This window comes from Schistocerca nitens, chromosome 9, assembly GCF_023898315.1.
Source record: "Schistocerca nitens isolate TAMUIC-IGC-003100 chromosome 9, iqSchNite1.1, whole genome shotgun sequence".
NCBI classification, from domain to species: domain Eukaryota; kingdom Metazoa; phylum Arthropoda; class Insecta; order Orthoptera; family Acrididae; genus Schistocerca; species Schistocerca nitens.
The window spans coordinates 496,766,819-496,787,368 of NC_064622.1; the positions used below are offsets into that span (position 1 = coordinate 496,766,819).

At 45.0% G+C, this 20,550-nt stretch overlaps 1 protein-coding gene across 1 annotated transcript in view; it reads left to right on the top strand.

Annotated features, from left to right (window-relative positions):
* LOC126203243 (ubiquitin carboxyl-terminal hydrolase 32) overlaps positions 1 to 20,550 on the top strand; it is a 231,390-nt gene that overhangs the window by 72,945 nt on the left and 137,895 nt on the right. Inside the window, exons 12-13 of the mRNA XM_049937496.1 lie at positions 6,614 to 6,757; positions 7,040 to 7,184. Coding sequence (XP_049793453.1) covers positions 6,614 to 6,757; positions 7,040 to 7,184 — 289 coding nt within the window. The remainder of the gene's footprint in view (positions 1 to 6,613; positions 6,758 to 7,039; positions 7,185 to 20,550) is intronic.

A 20,550-nucleotide genomic window follows, 5' to 3' on the forward strand; every position in this document is an offset into this window, starting at 1 on the left:
ACAATCCGATGAAACTTTGTTTTAAATTTTAGCAGTGACGCAATAAGGAAATAGTCATAAACCATATTTAGTGAGGAAATGTGTGTAAGCTTGACTCACATTATGATGAGGTGCTCATAAGCAGCGTGCAGTTGATGTGTTTGGACTGAATGTTCTTCCCCCTGACAACACCACGCCATTGTCCGGTAGGGAGCCATCTTTTGACAATGGGTAGGGATGGGTGGGCAGGAAACTGGGTGGCACGATGTGCCGGGAGCCACAACTGGGACTGATGCTGAGTCTGGCCGTGCCCTTCCCTGACATTCGTCCTGTGCTCTTAGGGGAACGTCGGTCAGAAAACTCCCGACATTGTGCCCATCCTCTTCCTGAGCCAGTCTGATGAAAAATGGAGAGGACTGCGGCAACAGTGACATGGCACCTGGTCTGTGGTGGCTGGCACAAAGTTGAGCTGCTGGGGCAGTGAAGGCAATGGATCTAGCTACATCGATTCTGCAAGCATTGCTGAAGAGGCATTCAAGTGTGGTTGCACCAGCCGCATGATCACAGTAGGATGTGAATCTGAGGACAGAAAATCTGCAGAAGAATCTCGCAAGTGAGCAGCATGAATCTGCTTCTGATGGGAGTGCATGAACCCAGCACGACCTTGAATTAAGTACATTCAAGTGCCCAAATTTTGAAGAATTGTTCCGCTCTCCCAACACCTGGCACATCTAAAAAGCTCTAAAAAGAATTCATTAGGCAGAAAGCAATACTTGTGGAGCATGGGAGGCTCCGTGCACTGTGGTGTATGCAATAACTGGAGCAGCGTTCGGATTGTCATAGGCCTGGAAGCAGTTCATTGAGAGGAAGAGCAGCAATGCTAGCTCTCATGTGGGAGGTACATAGATCGTTCATCTGTTGCACGATTGTACTCAGGAATCGTTCAGCATGTCTGTTCGATTGGGTATGAAATGGAGCACTGGTAAGGTCAGTGATGGCATTGGCTATACAGAACTGTTGAAAGTCCTTGCCGTAAAGTGTGGTCCGTTGTCTGTGATCAACACATCAGACAAACCTTCCAGGCAAAAAACAGGTGTCAAAGCCTGAATGATACTACACGGCGTAGTAGAGTTCATGGACACTGCAAATGAATATTTGCTAATATTGTACACAATAATAAGACAACGAATGTTCTGAAACGGACCAGCAAAGTCAGTATGTCATGGCAATTGAGACTTTGGCCAAACGGAAAATGTTTGCGGTGTGGCCAACAGATTCTCAGCACAAGTGTGACACTGTGACATCATGTGTTCAATGTGGGCATCCATTGTCAGCGAAGTACAGTGCCAAAACGCTTAACTATTTTGTGTGTACGATTCCCCAGTGCCATTGGTGCAGCAATTGCAACACATCTTTTTGCAGCACTTTAGGAATAAGCACATGCGATTGTCCATAGTCATCTTGCAATAAAATCACAGCGTGCTGGAGGGAGAGGCTATGCCGATGAGGAAAATATCGGCACACAAAAGAATTCTGAATGTTTTTCACTGAATGAGGTCAAGCAGTACGGATGTAGAGCAACAAAAGGTTCAATTCAGGGTGTGCTTCTGTGGCCTGTGCAGTTTTTCTATAGTGCAGTGAAAATGTCCATAAAAGTTCAGTGTCTTGTGCATCGATCTGACAAGACACTTCACTTTTGGTGCAGAGAAGAAATGACCATCTATCTGTCTCAGCACACTTTGTAATCTCTCTTGATTTGTCACAATCCCTATTTGAGACACCTAATGAATGTAGTGGAATTGTCACACAGGTGACCTCAATTACCAGTTCTCAAGATTTACTGGACAATATTACCCATGTTCCATGTTTCAAGTACTGATGATACCCTTTCAAAGGTCGAAGAAACTGTATCTGGCTTTTGAAATGCTTCCTTGGATCAGGTCACTCAAATAAAAGGTTGAGAGGGATTCACCTGTTGTGAGGACAAGGGAAAACACAGATGAAAGAGGATTTGTCAGGGGTGCCTTTTTTGCTACTTTTAAATGTGTCCATCAGCAGTTCTTTGGGTTATGCCCCCTGGACCTAAGTACTTAAGGCCATTCTGTATCCTTTCTCTTGATAAAACTGAAGTGTGCTTTGATTTTATCCATACTGGATCAGAGGTCATGGTTGTGAATGTCAATGTTAAAAAAAATATCGGCTCAACCACTTGTTTATAGTGTAAAACACTAAGATTGACGTGTTTCGGAAGTCAAGCTTCCATCATCAGAATAATAGAAAAAAGTAAAAGACCCTGTTATAACTCGCTAAAATGGAACATGTACCAGGCACAATAAAATTGATAATAAAATTAAAACATCGTGGCTACTTCCCTTGTTGCAGCTGTGTCTTCCAAGGTGCATCTCCACATAGTCGCCAAAATATAAAAAACTCTAAAATGGTGTCGCCTATGGTGTTCAACATCTAACCACATGGCTCTCTCCTCTATCGTCGTAGACCGCCCGTGCGTCTTCGTTGATACCACACACCACGTAGCCAAACAAGACACTGAAACGCGAGTGAGCTCACGCACAAGTAAACAAGGAAATCACAGAGATGTCCATACAAACAGATAATGTATACATGTTCCAAGGACCTCATGAAATGATGGTATCCTGCCAATTGCTAAAAATGTAGTTACTAAAAGAAACCAGTGAAATGTTTGAAAAAGTTATTTGTATCACCAGTTAGCTGTTCATTCAGTGTGTTCTGATTAACCACGCTATGTATCGTAATTTCCAGCTGTTCTAGTAGATCCAGCTTTTTGCCTTTGTCCTGTCTATGTAAAAAACGTGATCCTGATCTATTCCCAACATGGGGTGTCCCGTTTCCCAAATATGCGTGGCTACAGCTGACTTTTCGAAATTATTAAGCCGGAAAGCATCGCTATGTTCTTTGTAACGTACTTTAAAGGACCTACCAGTTTGGCCTACATAGGTTGCCTTGCACGTGTTACACTGAATTTTATAGACCCCAGCGCTCTCATATTTATCGCTTTCCTGCTGTAAATTATTTCTTAGTTCAAATCGCAGCGTATTATTGGTCTGAAAAGCTGTATCAACTTTAAAAGGTTTGAAAATGTTAGCCACTTTTTGCGAAATATCACTGAAGTATTGTATTGTGACTCTCGTAATATTATTTGCGGTATTTTTCCTGGCATTCGCACGCTGTTTCTGTCGTATTAATTTATTGACAATGTTTTGGTGATATCCGTTAGCTTTGGCTAGTTGTTTCATAGGGACTCTAAAGGCTCTATCTATCAAAGATCTAAAGCAGAAAATTTCTGGCTATTAGGATGGCAGGAATTATTTTGTATCAACACATCAGTTGTGGTTGGTTTCCTAAATGCCTATCATTTCGTTTCCCAATACTTAGGTCGAGAAATTGCAGTTCACCATTTTTCTCTTCTTCCACAGTGAATTTAATTTTACCGTGTAACTGGTTAAATTTATTTACTATTTCTGCAACTTCTTTTTCTTGTCCATCAATAAGAAGCAGCGTATCATCTACATAGCATTTGTAATATACAATTTTATCCATTGTGGAAGAAGAGAAATGTGGAGATGCACCTTGGAAGACACGGCTGCAACAAGGGAAGTAGCCACGATGTTTTAATTTTATTATCAATTTTATTGTGCCTGGTGCATGTTCCATTTTAGCGAGTTATAACAGGTTCTTTTACTTTTTTTCTATTATTTTGATGACGGAAGCTTGACTTCCGAAACATGTCAATCTTAGTGTTTTACACTATAAACAAGTGGTTGAACCAATATATTTTTTAACATTAACTGAAGTGTGTTTTCTCAGTTATGTGAGTGTTGGTTACATTTCTGTGCACACAACAATGATTTATTAAGATCTTAGTAGCATGTATTTGAAATTCATCATCATTGCTGTCAGTCTTATTTGATAAGAACTTGAATAGTGGAGCAGTACTCTAAAATAGGTCATAGTAGCATCCAGGTTGTGGATCCCTTTACATACAACTCCTCCGCCATAAATTTAATGTGTTAGTACCATTTAATATTGCTTTGTAGCATTTAGTTTTGGTACATAAATAATTTACTGGGCTCCAGTAGTTTACCACTGATTTTGTAATTGAATATTCATGTGTGCAATTGCATGCGTAATTGGATACCTGCGTGTGCGTGTGCGTGTGCGTGCGTGTGTGCGCTCTTCCATTTTGCATTTTGAAAATTTGCTATCTGGTCTAACACAGTGGGTTCTACAGTCAAAATATTATTTGAGCCAGTCACATATTTGAGAAAGTACTCCATGACATTGGATATTGATCATTGATAGACAGTGATGTACGGAGTAAAACTGCTTTTGTAAATAGTGGAACTTGGCATCTACCCTTGCAAATAATAGATGCAGTTGAAAGACACTGCGTAAGTGAGGAGGGAGGTTTGGGTATCTTGAAATGTGTTGAATCTTTGATAGAAATGTCATAAACTCTGAGCTTACAATATTTTCAAGGGTCTTGCAACAGAGGGATAGTAGTAATATATATCAATAATTCTAAACAGTAGAAACTCCTGGTAGGGATCTCAGCAGTATGAGGAAAAGCTAGAGTGCTACTCACTGTAAAGATGACATGTTGAGTTGCAGACAGGCACAGTGAAAAGACACTTTCACATTACCTTTCAGCCAAAGCCTTCTTTAGAAAACAAAACACACACACACACACACACACACACACACACACATTCATTCATTCATTCATTCATTCACACAAGTGAGCACACCTGAAAGACGTATGACCAACTCTGGCAATTTGGACTGGAATGCAACAGTCATGTAAAATGGAACCATCACTCTGGAAGGGGCGGGAAAAGGAAAGGAATAGCAGGGTAGTGGGTGGTGGGAGGGGGGGGGGGAGAGGTGCTCTCTAGGAATCGAGTCTGCACACTCCATCAGACAATGCTCTTCTCTCCCACCAGCCATCCATTGCTTTCCCTTTCCCTTTCTTGGCCCCCCTCCAGATTGATGGTTCCACTTTACATGACTGTTGCATTCCGGTACAAGCTGCTGGAGATTGTGGTCATATGTGCTTGAGATGTGCTCACTTGTGTAAATGATTTTGTGTGTGTGTGTGTGTGTGTGTGTGTGTGTGTGTGTGTGTGTGTTTTGTTGTCTGAAGAAGGCTTTGGCTGAAAACTAATGTGTAAGTATTGTGCATGTCTGCAACTCAGCATGTCACATTTATGGTGAGTAGCAAATCTGTGTTTCCCTTATATTGTTATCAGTAATTTTAGGGATTTGGAGAGTTACTGTTCTTATACAGGAACAGGCACTGATAAATGTTAAAACTCGAGCAGCTGCTGAATTGTAAGTATACTGTACAAAAAATTAGTCATCCCCAGTAGACATAACATTAATCAAAGATTAGTATTACATCAACTAACTAGATAATTATTCAGATGTCTGCTTGTGTCTGTATGTGTGGATGGATATGTGTGTGTGTGCGAGTGTATACCTGTCCTTTTTTCCCCCTAAGGTAAGTCTTTCCGCTCCCGGGATTGGAATGACTCCTTACCCTCTCCCTTAAAACCCACATCCTTTCGTCTTTCCCTCTCCTTCCCTCTTTCCTGATGAGGCAACAGTTTGTTGCGAAAGCTTGAATTTTGTGTGTATATTTGTGTTTGTTTGTGTGTCTATCGACCTGCCAGCGCTTTTGTTTGGTAAGTCTCATCATCTTTCTTTTTAGATATATTTTTTCCACATGGAATGTTTCCCTCTGTTATATTCATATCATTAATTATTCAGATAAATAGATAATTCAAGTTTTTATTTGCAGATCAAGTTAGTATATGTCTGCAAATAAAAATAATTATTTGATATTTTTTAAATTTATTTTCTATTTTGAATAACCCCTTTTAGAAGGTAGGATAAATAGACATTGTTTCTGCTTCTTTGTTTTCAGCTGCAGCTTCCCTTTGGGCCCACACTACTTCCACTCTTTGAGAATGTTGTTGCCTCTCTCCTTGTGTAAACTTTCTTCAAGTCTTAAGTTTTTCCTGTCCTGAAAGCTTGTCTTTCCTACTGCTTCTGTAGAAAGTGTTCTGATTCTTATTATGTTCATGTTGACTCCCATGTTTTCCGTAAATCTCGGATCTTATTTTAGATTCCTGATTGTTTAGTAAGTCAAAGACTTATTTAGTTATTCTGTCATTATTCATTCTGTATATGTGTCCATTGAATTTTAAAGACAGTCCACTCACATTCCGATATTGTTAGTCAAAGATTTTACGTAAATAGTGTGCTACTCACCACAGATGCAAACACCGCTAAAAGGGATACCAAAGCTCCCACAAACTCAGTGTGTAAGGATATGGCATCTTCTCATATACAATCAGAACATTTCGCCTCTTAATTTTTTGCATAAATGAAACAGTACTCACACTTATTTTTTGTGTGTCCTGACAATTCCTTTTTTGTATTATTTAAAAAAAATTAAAAAATGTTAGTAAGTGAGGAGTGATTGGTGCAATATGTTTCCCACTGTGTAAAAATTTTCAAAGTTTCTTTTTAGGTATTGTTCAGTGTTTATACATTTGTTTCTGGATCTAAATGATGTTCGATTATACAATAGGTGGCCACACCGCTGACTGGAGAGGGTGGAAAGCTAAAAAGGAGTCCCGAACTTGTGCACCCACGTGATTTTGAACTTGTTCCAGACTCTTTGTGGAAGGCCCTTTCACAATGGTATGGAGGCTCACCACCACTTCCAAGACAGGTGAGATATAATGTCTGTGTTCTCAAGTTGGGAAGGGGGATAGGGGAGCATCAGACAAATTAGTTATTAAATTGTTACATTTGCTGTTTCCTGGTAGTTGTTTGCTTACATGAAAAATATTACTATTTTCCACTTAATTCTGCATGCTTAAACAATGATGTTTTTTTTGTATAAGTTAATTATGAATTGTAAGAGTAGTGTATACAGAGCATTGTGTTTCTACTAAGAAATTCGTTCACCATGGAGACAGTTGCTATTCTAAATACATGGTGGACTTAATAGGTGATTCTTCCAAAGAATGGTGAGAAAGAGGAACTGGAGCTGTTTCCACTAAACCTTAGGCTGTTACGGCATCAGTCGCCACCGGCAAGAGCCCCACAGGCTTCCTGGTCTGGCATGGTTGGGGGCTATGGTGCTGCTGCCCTCAGTGAGTATATGCTTTGATATTACAATAACTCTAATTTATTGATGTCCAGTTGATTATTTTTCTACCACCTTACAAACTACTATGTTTAATCATCTGCTCGATGTTTGTTCTTTCTTTGAAATATAGATTCATACATGTTACTTTTCTGAGACTACTGCGATGTCATAAATAGTGTTAACAATATAACATGTTGACAGAAAGAAGTACTTACCCATATTTACAACTGACACTAGGTATTTGTTTTTATACACTCTGCCGCACAGCTGTGGGCACTCTCCTATGACAACCTGTGTATTTGCCACTTAGAGGAAGCCTTCGTAGCCTCCCAAAATGCCAGACACCTAGTGTGGTTCAGGTTCATTCGGATATCTTAATGATCTGGACTCGGGGCCAAGACATCCTAATCTTCATTCCTTCACAACCCCTGCACCTTCTCTCCCATCTATTTCACGTGGTCCTCCTTAAGTAAGTGTGCCATCGTGGTAGATGTTGACCACCTAGTCTCTGATGGCTCTTCCTACACCTCTGTGCACATTAAATTTACCAATCACCAACCACCAACATTACCTGCATTTGACAGCTGTTGTCCTTTAAAACAAAAAAATCCTTCCCTTACAGCCTGCCCATCCAGGGACAGCATATCTGCAGTGACAAAAGTCCCTTGTCTAGTATGCTGCTGGTCTCACCAAGGCCTGGACAGACGGGCACTATTCCCCAGTACTAGTCCGCAAACATATCTCCCATTCCACTTCCCCTCATTACTCCAATCGTCCTACCATCTCCAAGAACCTCACAAAGCAGTGTCACCCAGTATGACCCTGGACTGGAACAACTGAACCACATTCTTTGTTAGGGCTTAGATTACCTATTGTGATGCCCTGAAATAAGGGACACCCTACCAGAGATTCCTCCCACCTCTCCTAAAGTGGTGTTTCATCGCTCACCCAACCTCCACAACATCCTGGTTTATCCCTATGCCACTCTCAATCCCATCCACTTGCCACAAGCACACCACACCTGTATGGAAGATGCTGGTGGGAGACTTGTCCAATTGATCCACTCAGCACTTCCTGTTCCAGCCCTGTCCCATCAGGGACTGGGTCACCTATGAAAACAGCCATGTCCTGTACCAGCTCTGCTACAATCATTGCACAAGTTTTTATATTGGTATGACTATCAACTAGCTGTCCCCCAGGATGAAGAGCCACCACCAAACTGTGGCCGAGAGCAAAGTAGACCACCCTGTGCCACAATATGAAGGTGAACATAATATGCTTGATTTCAATGGCTGCTTCACTACCCGAACCATATGGATCCTCCCCTCCACTGCCAACTTTTCTGAACTAAGCAGATGGGAGTTATCCTCAACACATTCTATGCTCTCGTAATTATTCTGGCCTCAACCTATAACATTCTGTCCCCACACCCTCCACTGAACAATTTCCACCCCTCTGTCATATCAACTCTTCCCCATTCTCATCTCCCACCCTCTTTGTTTGCTGGCCTCTGTCAGTGTACCCACCCACCTTTCTCCACTCCTCTCCTTTTTTCTCTTTGCTTTCTCCACTTCCCTGCCCCACAAACTCCTGACACTATTCTTGTTGCCATTCTAGTCCCTGCACACTCTGCCAAAGAGCCCCCCTCCCCCTGCGGGTCCGGGGATTAGAATAGGCCCGAGGTATTCCTGCCTGTCGTAAGAGGCGACTAAAAGGAGTCCCTCAACCTCAAGGGCGTAGTTAGCGCCTGCGTCCGGAGACGGACGGTTCCACGACCTCTATTTGCGGTCATTTTGCTTTTTCACTTCTCGTTTCTTCCTTCCTTTGGTTGGTTCCTTTCTTTGCTCTTCTCCACCTCACTGTCTTTCTTACTCTTTCGCTTGTATTCTTCTCCTTGCCATCTCATTGCCTTCTTCTCCTTGCCTTCTCATTGCCTTCTTCTCCTTGCCTTCTCATTGCCTTCTTCTCCTTGCCTTCTCTGGTCTCCGCTTCGGCGTTTGAGACAATCTGTCCTCTCTCTCCCTCTCTCTCTTCTTTTTTCTCTTCTTCCTTCCTCCCTGTGCGCGCCTGAAGGCCGACCCACGCGTTCGCACGCGTAGCCGGTGACGGGGTAACACGTAATTCCCCGCCCTGGGTAGACATGTAAGGCACGCACGTACCCCCTGGTAAAGGCCAGGCCCAGGGAGGGGTGATTGCCTGAGCTGATACCTTCTGACCATGCCGATTGGTCCCTCCGTCTGTTTCTCGGGAGGTGTGACCTGAGGTGTAAACATTCACCTAAGGCGGGAGTGCCCTCTGAGAGGGTCCCCACAAGGAAGGAGCGCGCCATCGGAGACGCTGGCAATCATGGGGGATTCCTCCGCAATGGATTTCACTCCATCTCTCTCGACTTCTGTCCAAAAACGGAAACTTGACCAGCCACCAGTGACAAAAGTACTACCGCCTGCCCCACAGTTACTCGTCGTTTCTCGATCTGAGGACGGAAAGGATTTTTCCTCTGTCAACCCTTTCGTTATCCAGAAGGGCGTAGATGCCATAGCCGGATCTGTCAAATCTTGTACCAGGTTGCGTAACGGTACCTTATTACTAGAAACTGAGAGCGCCTTTCAGGCACAAAAACTGCTTCGGGCCACACTCCTGTACACGTTCCCTGTCCGGGTGGAGGCTCACCGAACTTTGGATTCGTCTCGTGGTGTGGTCTATACTGGATCCCTCGACGGATTGACTGACGAGGAGATTCAATCTTTCCTCGCTGAGCAGGGCGTGACGGCTGTCCATAGGGTCATGAGAAAGGTCAACAATGACCTTGTACCGACCCGGACACTTTTCTTGACCTTCGATAGTGTTAAGCTGCCATCGCGCATCAAGGCGGGCTACGAGGTTATTTCTGTTCGCCCCTATGTCCCGACACCTACGCGCTGCTTCCAGTGTCAGCGTTTCAATCACACTCGACAGTCTTGTTCCAATGTGGCTAAATGTGTCACTTGTGGCAGGGATGCCCATGAGGGTGACTGTCTACCTCCGTCTCCTCGTTGTGTGAACTGTCAGGGTGACCATGCCGCATCCTCCCGCGACTGTCCTGTCTATAAGGAAGAACGCTGTATCCAAGAAATTCGGGTCAAAGAGAAAGTGTCCACCTCGGCTGCTCGCAAGCTATTGGCTAGTAGGAAGCCCACGCTGCTCCCAGCGGGGAAATACAGTACTGTCCTCGCCTCTCCTCGGACTACCAGGGAGGTGGCAACACAGACATGCGATCTGACCTTCAGCACCACGGTCGTCTGTTCGGCCAGTGCTAAGATCGCGCGGTCGACGTCTCCTCTTCCTCCCATCACCCCACAGACACCAGCCCCTTCATCAGCTTCTGCTAAGACGAAGACCCCGAAGTCAGATGCACGGGCCTTCAAGAAGGAACCGTCCCGTGCAGACTTCCTACGTACCTTGACCTCCCAGCCTTCGACCGGTACTTCCACCAAACGACCTTCCAAGAAGGCTCATAGGAAGCACAGTTCTCCTTCTCCGCCATGGCGCATTTCTTCTCCTGCGCCTCCCAGCGGTTGCCGCCCCAGGCCGTCATCCCTTTCGCCTGGCCACACCGCTGGTAGCTGAACATCTGGCCGTTCACCGGCGGAGGAAGCTCCCCCTCCCGGCCATCTTCCCAAGATGGCCGATGAACCTATAGACCCAATGGACGATGACTGTCCGCCTACTGATAGCGGCGGCAGTGCTCGCTCGAAGCCAGGCCCTCAGCGGCCTTCGAGGTGACCCCTTCTTTCATCCTCCTTTTTTTCTTACGATGGCACTTATTCACTGGAATATTCGCAGCATTCGCTCCAACCGAGAGAACTTGAAGTTGCTGCTCCGCTTGCACCGTCCGCTCGTCGTAGCCCTCCAGGAAACGAAGCTACGCCCATGCGATCAAATTGCTGTGGCACACTACACCTCTGTGCGTTTTGACCTACCCCCTGTGGTAGGCATCCCGGCTCATGGAGTGGTTATGTTGCTGGTCCGGGATGATATTTACTACGATCCCATCACGTTGCACACCGGCCTGCAGGCAGTTGCCATCCGCATTACTCTCCCCACTTTTACATTTTCCATTTGTACTGTTTACACTCCATCGTCGTCTGCCGTTACCAGGGCAGACATGATGCAACTTATTGCTCAGCTACCTGCACCATTTTTGTTAACTGGAGACTTCAATGCCCACCATCCCCTTTGGGGCTCTCCAGCATCCTGCCCAAGGGGCTCCCTGTTAGCAGACCATTTCAACCAGCTCAATCTTGTCTGCCTCAATACTGGCGCCCCTACTTTTCTGTCGGACACATCTCACACCTATTCCCATTTAGACCTCTCTATATGTACTCCCCAACTTGCACGCTGGTTTGAGTGGTATGCACATTCTGATACATATTCGAGCGACCACTTCCCGTGTGTTATCCATCTCCTGCAGCATACCCCCTCTCCGTGCTCATCTAGTTGGACCATCTCCAAAGCAGACTGGGGGCTCTTCTCTTCCAGGGCGACCTTTCAGGATCAAACCTTCACAAGCTGCGATAGTCAGGTCGCACACCTCACGGAAGTCATTCTCACTGCTGCTGAATATTCCATCCCTCACCCTACTTCTTCTCCACGTCGCGTACCGGTCCCCTGGTGGACCGCAGCATGTAGAGACGCTTTACGTGCTCGTCGACGTGCTTTACGCACCTTTAAACGCCACCCTACAGTGGCGAATTGTATCAATTATAAATGATTACGTGCACAGTGTCGTCATATTATTAAAGAAAGAAAGAAAGCAAGAAAGCCAGCTGGGCTGCTTTCACAAGCACCTTCAACAGTTTTACACCTTCTTCTGTTGTCTGGGGTAGCCTGCGCCGGCTATCTGGCACTAAGGTCCACTCACCAGTTTCTGGCTTGACGGTCGCGAATGACGTCCTTGTGGCCCCTGAGGCTGTCTCCAATGCCTTCGGCCGCTTTTTCGCAGAGGTTTTGAGCTCCACTCATTACCACCCTGCCTTCCTCCCCCGCAAAAAGGCAGAGGAGGCTAGGCCACCTAACTTCCGCTCCTCGAATCGTGAAAGTTATAATGCCCCATTCACCATGCGGGAACTCGAAAACGCACTTGGCCGATCACGGTCCTCCGCTCCAGGGCCTGATTCTATTCATATTCAGATGCTGAAGAACCTTTCTCCTGCGGGTAAAGGTTTTCTTCTTCGTACTTACAATCGCATCTGGATTGAGGGACATGTTCCCGCATGCTGGCGCGAGTCTATTGTTGTCCCGATTCCTAAGCCGGGGAAGGACAAGCACTTGCCTTCCAGTTATCGACCCATCTCGCTTACCAGCTGTGTCTGTAAAGTGATGGAGCGAATAGTTAACTCTCGATTGGTTTGGCTGCTTGAGTCTCGACGCCTACTTACCAATGTACAATTTGGATTTCGTAGGCGCCGCTCTGCTGTTGACCATCTGGTTACCTTGTCGACCTTCATTATGAATAACTTCTTGCGGAAGCGCCCGACCGCGGCTGTGTTCTTTGATTTGGAGAAGGCTTACGACACCTGTTGGAGGGCGGGCATTCTCCGCACCATGCATACATGTGGCCTTCGCGGTCGCCTCCCTCTTTTTATTCGTTCCTTTTTAATGGATCGACAGTTCAGGGTACGTGTGGGTTCTGTCCTGTCAGACACCTTTCGCCAGGAGAATGGGGTGCCACAGGGCTCAGTTTTGAGCGTCGCTCTCTTCGCCATAGCGATCAATCCAATAATGGATTGCCTCCCAGCTGATGTATCAGGCTCCCTTTTCGTGGACGATTTTACTATCTATTGCAGCGCGCGGCGTACGTGTTTCCTGGAGCGCTGTCTTCAGCGTTCTCTTGACCGTCTTTACTCCTGGAGTGTCGCCAATGGCTTCCGTTTTTCTGCCGAGAAGACGGTCTGTATTAACTTCTGGCGCTACAAAGAGTTTCTCCCACCGTCCTTACGACTCGGTCCCGTTGCTCTCCCATTCGTGGAGACAACAAAATTTTTAGGTCTTACATTTGACAGGAAACTTAGTTGGTCTCCACGTGTGTCATATTTGGCTGCCCGTTGTACCCGTTCTCTAAATGTCCTCCGTGTTCTCAGTGGTATGTCGTGGGGAGCGGATCGAACCGTCCTACTTCGCCTATATCGGTCGATCGTCCGCTCCAAGCTGGATTATGGGAGCTTCGTGTACTCCTCTGCACGGCCATCCATCTTACGCCGCCTCAACTCCATACAACATCGGGGTTTACGACTTGCGATCGGAGCGTTTTATACTAGTCAAGTCGAGAGTCTTCATGCTGATGCTGGTGAATTGCCACTCACCTACCGGCGCGATATACTGCTTTGTCGGTATGCCTGTCGGCTACTGGCAATGCCCGACCACCCGTCTTATCGTTCCTTTTTTGATGACGCTCTCGACCGTCACTACGGGTTGTATGTCTCTGCCCTGCTACCCCCTGGAGTTCGCTTTCGTCGCCTCCTTCAACACCTTAATTTTTCACTCCCTGCAACCTTTCGAGTGGGTGAGAGCCACACGCCACCTTGGCTCCAGGCTCAGGTTCGCGTCCACCTTGACCTCTGCTCGCTCCTGAAGGAGGTTACCCCCCGGTTCAGTCTACCACTCCCGTTTTGTCGAACTTCGTTCGAAGTTCATTAATATGACCTTCATTTATACAGATGGCTCTAAGACCAACGACGGGGTCGGGTGTTCTTTTATTGTCGGGGCACAAAGTTTCAAATACCAGCTCCATGGCCATTGTTCGGTCTTCACAGCTGAGCTCTTTGCCCTCTACCAGGCTGTTCTTTACATCTGCCGCCACAGACATTCTGCATATGTCATCTGCTCCGATTCCCTGAGCGCTATCCAGAGCCTCAGTGATCCGTACCCGGTTCACCCTTTCGTGCACCGTATCCAACGCTCTCTTCAGCAGCTGGTGGACGTCGGTTCTCCGGTTAGCTTTATGTGGGTTCCTGGCCATGTCGGTATCCCTGGGAACGAAGCTGCAGATGCCGCGGCCAAGGCTGCGGTCCTCCAGCCTCGGACAGTTTCTTGTTGTGTCCCTTCGTCAGATTGTAGCAGGGTCATTTGTCGGCGCATTTTATCGCTGTGGCATGCCGATTGGGCTGCACTTACAGACAACAAGCTTCGGGCCTTGAAACCTCTTCCCGTGGCTTAGACGTCCTCCTCCCGCCCTTCTCGGCGGGAGGAGGTAGTTTTGGCCCGGTTACGAATTGGACACTGCCGGTTCAGCCATCGCCATCTGCTGACGGCTGCGCCGGCGCCGTTCTGCCCATGTGGGCAATTGCTGACGGTCCGCCACATTTTAACGTCCTGTCCGGATTTTAACACACTGCGTCTTGATCTTGGCCTGCCATGTACTCTAGAAGCCATTTTAGCGGATGACCCACGAGCAGCTGCTCGCGTTCTTCATTTTATCAATTTGACAACCCTCTCTAAGGACATTTGATTATGCTGTTTTCTTTTTTTTAATCCTATGCCTGTCAGTCTGTCTTTTATCGTGTTTTCCATTTCGTTGCTGTTTTAAACTTGTGACTCGCGGTGCATTCCTAACGTAGTCTGGGCGCTAATGACCGTTGAAGTTGTGCGCCCTAAAACCACAAAAAAAAAAAAGAGGCCCCCCCCCCACCCATCTCTCTCTCTCTCTCTCCCCCCCTCTCCCCCCATCTCTCCCCCTCCTCTCCCCATCCCTCCCTCCCTCTCCCCCATCCCTCCCTCCCTCTCCCCCATCCCCAACCTGTACCATGTCACGTAGTAGATGCATTCTGGACTGAACTGCCAGAGTTGGTGGTCATTTGTGAGGTGTGCATGCTTGTGTGAATGAAGGCAGTAGCTGAAAACTTTTGTGTAAATGTCTTTTAATTGTGCATGTCTGCAACTTAATGTGTCATCTTCATGGTAAGTAGCAATCTTATCTTTTCATACATTGTTGATATTCTTACCTGTAGTTCCCATTGTTCGAGAATAACAACTCAATTGTTTATTGAATGTGCTGAAACATTAAACAATGTAAACAGTACAAGAAATTAAATGAACAATATGTGCAACCAATGCTCCATACAAAGAATTATTATTCATGTTTAGAACAGTTTGAAATGTCTATATCTCGTGTTGTTTTTTCTGTAGTACAGGTATGTAGGTAAAGTGTGCTAATATCTAGTGTAGCAATACAGCACATAGAATGATGTGTGATGCTTTTAACTATTTTGTCGTAACCGCATGGTAGTGAATGCTTCTTCCGTAGTTGCGCAAAATGAGGTAAGAGTCTAGTGTGGATGAGTGTTTGATCACCAGCATACCTCCCAAGAGCATCTCAAACACGATCTATCTGATTAAAGTCTGGACACTCCATGCACTGAATGAGGACACTCATATGTGAGACTAGTCGCCTGACATCAACACTGCTGTCATGTAGACTGAAATTACCATCTTCAAGAAACACAACAGCCAAACACTTTTTGTATTGGTTTAATTGCAAAATTCTACTCACTGAGTGACACTAGGAGAACATCCCACATAAAAAAAAAGGTTTTACTTAAGCAAACTTTCGAAGCCAGTGGATCCTCCTTCGATAGAAGGGTTGAAGGGAAAGGAAGAGTAGTGAAGGGAAAGGAAATAAACACGTTCAGGAAAAGGGGTGGAGTTCGGAAAAGTCATCCAAAAACCTGGGGCGGGTAGACTTACCAGACAGAATGAGAAGGAAAGGCTGATAGTTGGACTATACTAGAAGAGATGTGAAAACCTGAGAGCTTCATGGTGGAAGACTGGGTAATATTAAGACAGAGATTACTGCTAAAACATCGTGCATGAGTTAATAAGAATGAAAAGTCAAGTGAATTGTATGTAACATGGGTCGGAGAGGGACGGTGAAAAATAGACAGGTCAGAAAATGAAAGATGTAGAAAACTAAAATGGAGTGAGTAAAGGAGTAATCACTGCAAACAAATGCTGAGATGGAAGAAATTAATACAAATTACAGCTAGGTGGTTTGCAAGAACCGAGGACATGTAGCTCAAGCACCTGTGGAGTTCGAAGAAACTAGATCTGGGGGAAGAATCCAGATGGCACTTGTGGTGAAACGGGCACTGAGATCATGACTGCCATGTTGTAGGGCATGCTCTGCAACAGGATATTGTGTGTTGCCAGTACAGACCCTCTGCCTATGCCCATTCATCCTAATTGGTAACTTGGTGACAGTAAAAGGCCGAACAGTGTTTACATAACACCCAGTGTATGATGTGTGTGATTTCACAGGTGGCTCTCTGTTTAGTAGTATATTTTTTGCCATTGGCAGGGCTGGTGTATGTGGTGGTAGAGAGGGTGCATAGGCAAGTCTACCAGCACAGACGGTCACAGGGGTGGTAGCCATACAGTACGAAGATGGGTGCAGAAGGAGCGTAGTGTCTGACAAGGATATTTCGGAGGTTGGGATGACGATGAAAAGCTATTCTAGGTGTGGCAGACAAAATCTCAGACAGAATGGATCTCGTATGCAGGCATGATTTTAGGAAGTTACGGCCTTGTTGAAGTAGCTGATTAATACATTGACGACCAGGAAAATACTGGCTATAAGTGGTGTACTTCTAAGTTGTGTTTTGGATCAGCAGTACCAGGATTGGATGTAGTGGCCCGGGAAATCTGCTTTTGAACTAAGCTGGTGGGGTAATTACATCCAGATTTTCCGGGCCATCACATCCAATCTGGCACTGCTGATCACTCCAAAAAACAACTTCAGAGCACAACATTTGCCACTCACTATTATCCTGGTCTCGAATGTATTAATCAGCTACTTCAACAAAGCCATGACATCCTAAAATCATGCTCTGAAATGAGATCCAATCTGTCTGAGATTTTGCCCACCACACCTAGGATAACTTCCTGTCAGGCTCTAAACTACTACTGCATCCATCTCCCTACCCTATGGCTCCTACCACTGTGACTGTCCCCACTTCAAGTCTTGCCCTACCCACCCTCCATACCAGTTGTTATTTAAATGCTCTTCGACATTTTACATTGGCATGACTACCACAAAGTTACCAGTTAGGATGAATGGACATAGGCAGATGGCCTATACTGTCAACACGCGATATCCTATTGCAGAGCATGCTCTACAACATGACAGTTGTGATGTTGGTGCCTGTTTCACCAGACGCGTCATCTGGATTCTTCCCCCAGATCTAGTTTCTCAGGACTCTGCAAGTGGGAACTAGTGGTACATGTCCTTGGTTCTTGCCTCCCACCTGGCCTTAATTAGCATTAATTTCTTTCGTCTCAATATTTCTTCACAGTAACTACTCCTTTCTTCACTTCCTGTAGCTTTCTAAATCTTTCAGTTTCTGACCTAGCTATTTTTTGCTGTCACCCGCAACCTCTGCTACACACAATGCACTTAGCTTTTCACTCTTATTAACTCGAACACAATGTTTTAGTAGTAACCTCTGTCTTGCATATTACCTAGTCTTCCATGTTGAAACTCTCAAGTTGTCATATCTTGTCCGGTGCAGTCCCCATCAATCTATCTTTCCTTCTCATCACATGCAGTAAGTCTCCCCTGACCCGGGGTTCTGTCATGCACTGCAGAACGCCAGTCCACACGAACTGTGTGAATTATTTTCCTAATTTTAATCAATCAGTCACCTCCATGATTGGCCAAGTTGTCACTAAAATGCAACATTCTCAAAAGTAACATAAAACAGTCATGGGACATAACTTCGCCAAAAAGGGAAAGGGAAAAAGTAAAAAGTATAGTAATGAAGCTTCGAGAATACATTTGTCTTGGTAACATATTTAAGTGATTAGCATTGTAAGACCACATGTTTATGCACGCACGAGGTAAGCCATTGCAAGTGTGAAATGCTGGTACATTAATAACAGGTGTAACGACCAGAATATTAAATTCGAGCATGCAGACATTTGTGCATTGTGTTGTACAGCTGCCAGATGTAAGTTTGTGGAATGGAATTCCAGGCCTGTTTCATTTGGTTGGTCAATACAGGTATGGTTAATGCTGTTTGTGGATGATGCTGGAGTTGTCATCTGTCGATGGCCCATATGTGCTCGATTGGAGACAGATCTGGTGATTTTGCGGGCCAAGGCAACATTTCGACACCCTGCGGAGCACATCGGGTTACCATAGCGGTATGTGGGCGAGTGCTGTTCTGTTGGAAAACACACCCTGGAATGTTGATCATCAATTGCAGTACAAATTATTAAATTGCAAGTTTGACGTGCAATTTTGCAGTGAGGGTGCGTGGAATAGCCGTGAGAGTTCTCCTGCTGGCATACGCAATCGCACCACAGACCGTAATTCCAGGGATGTAGGTACAGTGTGTGTCTAGCAAGCAGACAGGTTGGTTGCAGGACTTCAGCTGGCCTTCTCCTAACAATCACAAAGTCATAATTTGCAAAACCAGTTTTCATCAAAAAGCACAACAGACCTCCACCCTGTCCTCCAATGTGCTCTCACTCCTAGTTCAAAGCTGTCCTTGAAGTGACAGATTTGTTACAGTTTGCTGTGTTACTGTGGTGCAACTGCCACTCAAATTGCTGTTGCAAGTGCAATACTGTGCACCAGGGCCATATGTCAAATGTAATGGTCTTCCGTCTCGGAAGTGCCACACGACTGTCTGGAGTCCAATCTTCTTGGGATTGTACATTCTTGTTCACTGACTACATTCCTGCCAAGTTTTTCTGCAATATCGCAGAAGGAACGTCCAGCTTCTCGTAGCCCTATTACACGACCCCGTTCAAACTCGGTGAGGTGTTTATAACGGTGTCTTTGCTGCCTTAAAGGCATCCTTGACTAACATCAACTCGCCACGTCCAATCTCAGGGGTAGCTAATTCTCACGACCATTACAGCATGTCTTTAAAGCAAACGTGACTTGTATCCTCGTAGATAAGCTACTATGGCGACTCTAATGCGACTGGTGCAAAATTTGAATAGACATCATCTTCCAGATGTAGAAACAGGCCTACCAACTTTTGTTTATGTTGCCCAACTCCTTCTGAGTGTTGCATTTTTTTTTTCGTTATATTTTAATAAAGTTATCAGTTTTCATTCAACTTGTAACAGTTATTTATTTTATGTTTGAATAATGTTAGAACTTGCTGAGCAGTAGTGCAGTTGAGGATATGATACCAAAAACACTTCTGCAAATTCTTTGCATCTGTTGTTAAATTGGTATTACAGTGGCATTAATAGCTGCCCTAATTAAGCTCACTTGAAGCCAAGTTGTACAAATGTTGTAACATCATAATTTAATGTTGTAACTCTTGCAACCATGGCTAATAACTACCAGAGACAACTTGTTAATGCAGGAGCATAGTCTTCCAATAATATGTGCCCATGTTAGCACACAGTAGTAATTTCTTACAGAATGCACTGAAACACAGGCTGTCATTGTTACGACAGACTGGCTACTCTTGACTGCCCAGAGTATCTGCGGTAAACTGTTTTCCTACGTAAAATTTGTTCCCCATAATGGAACGCGACAGGCCACCTGTTACCATATCTCACTGTTGTCTGCCTGGTCTGCCTTCTTCACGTTTTCCCATTTAAAAAAGGTGTTCACCGAACGGAAACAAGGGCAAAAGCTTGGCCTCCCTAAGACCTAATGGCTTCCTTCCTTTTTATGCTTTATATACAGTTCATAATGATGATTAACATAAAGTTAGGAGGAGCTCAGTCCATACAGAAATGGTTTGTTCCATCTTCTTAGTTCTAGAACAATAATTTAATTGTCCATTTACCATTCTAATTAAACTCAGATCTCGACAACACCTTGGTACATGGACACTTCACACTGGTAAGTTATAAATGCTTCTACTATTTGTCTTCCTTCACTCCTAAATTATTTATGCCAACCTGAAGGTGTTTGAAGTCACAGAATGCATCTTAGCAATAAGTGCTTCAGTGCTTTATTAAATTAAATAATAAAATCCGCAGCCACTTGAGCTTGACTTGTGTGAGCTTCCATCTACTTCCAACCCTTGACATGTGATTTGTATCCCTACATCCTATGTACCCACTTAGCACATCCTATTTGCCCCATCACAGGTAATGATAGGTAGGGCCACCTGTGAAAGCAATTCTATATACCAGTTATGCTGAACTTGCCTTTTATGCAGAGATAACCATCAAAATGAATAACTACCACCTAATTGCAGCCAAGGAGGAGGTGAGCACCAAATGGCAAAAGTACTACTTTGCATGTTATATGGTCCCCCTGCCCCTTCCCAGTACAGACTTATCTGAATTATGTTGATGTGAGTTGTATTTAGAACAAATCCTTTCCCACAATCCTCCTGGCTTGGGTCTCCACTGTCTCTTGT